The sequence below is a fragment of the Ascaphus truei genome, chromosome 21, assembly GCF_040206685.1.
Source record: "Ascaphus truei isolate aAscTru1 chromosome 21, aAscTru1.hap1, whole genome shotgun sequence".
Taxonomy (NCBI): Eukaryota; Metazoa; Chordata; class Amphibia; order Anura; family Ascaphidae; genus Ascaphus; species Ascaphus truei.
In genome coordinates this window covers 21916321-21920173 of record NC_134503.1, presented here as the reverse complement: position 1 = coordinate 21920173, position 3853 = coordinate 21916321, and the positions used below count along the sequence as shown (strand labels likewise).

The 3853-nt window shown below is 40.3% G+C and overlaps 1 protein-coding gene across 2 annotated transcripts in view; it reads right to left on the bottom strand.

Moving 5' to 3' along the window:
• Positions 1–387: 387 nt before the first annotated feature.
• RBM18 (RNA binding motif protein 18) overlaps positions 388–3853 on the bottom strand; it is a 25332-nt gene continuing 21866 nt past the window's right edge. Inside the window, exons 6-7 of one of the 2 annotated variants that reach the window (XM_075579338.1) lie at positions 2497–2574; positions 1817–1954 (exon numbers count right to left, since the gene is read on the bottom strand). In XM_075579338.1, the coding sequence (XP_075435453.1) occupies positions 2523–2574 (52 nt within the window). In that variant the 3' untranslated portion in view covers positions 1817–1954; positions 2497–2522. Of the gene's footprint in view, positions 1955–2496; positions 2575–3853 lie in introns of both variants that reach the window. The other variant, XM_075579337.1, reaches the window with a different exon arrangement.

Genomic DNA, 3853 nt, shown 5'->3' with positions numbered 1-3853 from the left:
ACACACACACACACAGGTAATACCGATATACACACACACACACACAGGTAATACCGATATACACACACACACACACACACACACACACACACACACACACACACACACACACACACACACACACACACACACACACACACACACACACACACACACACACACACACACACACACACACCCAGAGAGGTAATACCGGTATACACATAGAAGTCTAGTATTACCTCTAATGTTTTACTGGACAGAGTATTCAAATACAGGACAGTCCGGTTCAATACTGGACACCTGGCAACCCTATGTATAAAGTAGAATGTACTCTGCCTTTTTAGCCTGACATTATATGTTGTCTTGTATAGAAGAAGTTGACATTTAAAGCAATACTTTTACAGATTCTAAAAGTCAATAGATGTCTTTATTATCCACGCTCTTGTGGGTTAAGTGGTGAAATCTGGAATTATTTCAGTCATATGTACAAAGGAAAAACACATTAAATAAACATGATTTTAATACTAATCTTCACATTTTCTCTGATAAAAAAAAATAATTGCATTTGCCCAGGAAGTACCAGTCATTAGCAGAAAGAGGGAGCCCCTGAATCAATCAATGGAAGGAGGTAGAGGGGGGGAAGGGGAGGGTTAGAGACAAGGGCGACATTTTCAGCCAGACTTTAAAAATTCTATCATACAATGAGGGTACTCCCAAAAACAATGACCGGAAACACATTACAATGGGAGTACCCCCAAAATACAAGCCCCGGAAATGCATTACAATGTGCGTACACCCAAAAGCAAGGCCCAGAAACACATTACAATGCAGAAGGAGGCTGGGATGCAAATAGTTGTTATCACTAAAATGTACATTTTAACATTGAAAAGGGTGAATTAAAATATATATTTTAAAAAACCTGTAAAAGATTAGAAGGAAAAAAGGCCAGAATCAGCCTTATTATACATATTTATAACTTGATGTGCAAACACCATCATAAATAAATGTTTTAACGAGTACAGTACGCACTTTTTCACTACAATCTATTAAATGTTTATTTACAAACTGGCTTTTCTTTCATTCGGCGAATATACAGCTCCAAGATGCAAAAGAGAAGAAGTTTTATTTTCTCTAGCAAGCAAATCGAAACAAACTAATCCGATGTAATAAATAGTGGGTGATGTTCCTTTATGCTCCTGTGTAATACCCGTGAATGATACCGTACGTGGTTACTCAGTACCACTAAGTAACACAGATTGTTACAGCAGTGTATGTAGACAGACAGATATAGGGTTTATTAGCTTTTCAAGTTTAGGCTCAAAAGCTCAAATCAAACACTGCAGAGTGTAAAATACAAACGGCGTTGTGTTAAAGGATCGTATTTAAGTAATGTGATATGGAATTTTTATATGTTGTACCAAAAACTCAATAAAAATTCGAAGAAAAATAAAAATAAAATACAAACTGCGTTAGTCAGGAGATGGTTTGGTTTTAATGGTCGGTTGGGTTATCAAGTCGTGGATAGAAAATTCAACCTAGATGTCTCAAAAAAGACTTTACAATTAAAGATTCAGTGAGAATGGTCAAGGAAAAGCAAAAAGCTAGGGTGTAAATGAAACTAGAAAACACTTTGGAACAAGTGAGACGGCCTGTTTAAAAGAAAAAAAAAACTACCAATAGATTCAAGTCTGTGCAGAGACGACAGAGTCAAATATTCACGGGAACTTTCTACAAGTAATATACACAGTGAGCGAGTCTTATAGCCCAGAGTCCGAAATGTACAATACGAGGGTGACGGGCGCGGTAATCTTGTCATCTTTTAGATTTCCATGCTGTCCTGGTGTATGGGGTGGTCTTTTTCCTCTCTGATGCCTTGAAGTAAGAATATGACGACTGTCCTGGAAGCTCGGGGTCTGGATTTTCGGACATCATTTTCAGCTTGGCTTCAATGGCCTTAATTTTTGCACTGACACTGGACAGAAAAAAAAAAGGGAATTATTCACTCAGGAAAAAAAAAAAGAGGAAGAGAAAAGAATGCAGTTCTTTCAGGATATGCCTAAAAACAAAACTGATATCTTATTGTGTCCAACATTTACTGAATAGACAAACATCCCTAACAAAATAGGAATCCATTCAGAAATAGACTGATCTACAAAACCGTTTTGTCGAATATTTAAAATTGTATTAAAAACTGTATACAACCCCCTGTTCAGCTGTGAAGTTCCTCGCTAAGGCATAGTCACCAAAAGTGAGTCGTGCAGGTTTGCAACTTCAGATATTGTACAACTAAGTAATTCTACAGACTTCAGAAAAGCAACTTTTCCATTCATTTTAAACATGTTATAGTGGATTTCCTTTGAATCACAGTGTATATAAAGACAGGGGAATAAATCTATTAACACATTGGACCGGACTGAGACCAAGGAATGTGTGTATGTCATTTATGCTGGGCTGAAAGCTATTGTACAATGTACAGAGCTAAAATCTCTGTATAAACTAAAGCATGAACAGTACCTTCAGTCAAAAGAATAAACGTTCAGTTATTGCTCCTGTCTCGGATGCAGTCTCTGCAACAGTCTGTGACGGAGCAGCCTGTAGGCGAGGTCATTTATGAGTCCACACATACATTTTAGGGTGAACCAAAACTATGAGTGGTTTATTTCTCCACAAACAACAAAACATTGGGTACACTGTCCCTTTAAAGGCAAAACACAAAGCATAAAAAGAAAGCCTACTCCACTTTGGAGACTAAATAAACAGTACAGGTCCTAACTATCTGACTGGCTGAATAGGCCAGTTCCCAGTCCAAAATAAATAACAACCTATAAGGGAACAATGTATATGAAAGTCTTATCTTAATATGCTGGTCCGGTGTCTCCGGTTTCTCCAGGCAAACTTCAGATGCAGGCGTTGCAGTCCTGCTGCTCCGAGGAAGTCTCTTGCCCTATTTCTGTGCAGGCTTCTCTGTGGTGTGGGGCTTTGGGTTCCCCACTGTTTCAAGGCAAATCCCTCTGGTGAACAAGCCTGGATCCCTGTGGGCTGGAGCTCCGTTGTTGCTGGGTGTGAATCCCACCTGGGTCACAGGCAATCCTCTGTGACCCTCCTCTCTTGCAAAGCAGGAACAGGAACTATAACAGAGACGCCAACAGGGACTCTGACAAGCAGTTACTTCCTGCCTTTTAAACCCTGTTCAATCAGTTCATTTCATACAGCTGGAAACCTGACACCAGTGGGTAGTTTCCTGATCCTTGCAAAGGGAGTTAACGCCTTCACTCGCTTACATACCTCCCCCCTCAGAGTGTAGCCCTACGCACAATGTGCCATTTAAACGCCCCCCCCCCCCCCTTATCAGGAAAAAGCTCGGTCTCACGGGGGAGTCTTTTGGACTCCTTTTCTTCTTTGACTTCCAGTCCATCAAAGCCCCAACCTTTTCTTTATTCTTCCACACCTTCTGACTTCTGAAGGAATCCATGGATCTGGTTCTCCTTAGGGCCATGTCTTTTCCTAAAACCATCTTTACTCCTACCAGTACCTTTGGTTTTCTACTTTGAGGACATTATCTGGTATTCAGAACATCAAACCCAGAAATTGGTTACCTCTTCATCCGTTCGGTGCCACGATGTGTATTCGTGATTGAAGAGAACACTGGTGACAAACTTTTTGTAACCTGTGCACTCAAACGGTGTCTCTCCAAGTATTCACTCTAGCTCAGCTTTCCATTTCACCAGCTCCTTTTTAACTCGCTTGCCAACGAGTTCTTCCACGAGTCATGCGTTCTCTTTTTCCCTGTGACCATTTGCATCTGGTTCCACATCATGAATCTTAGTCCTACTACTTTGCATTTTGTGGACAGCAGACAGTATTACTGCAG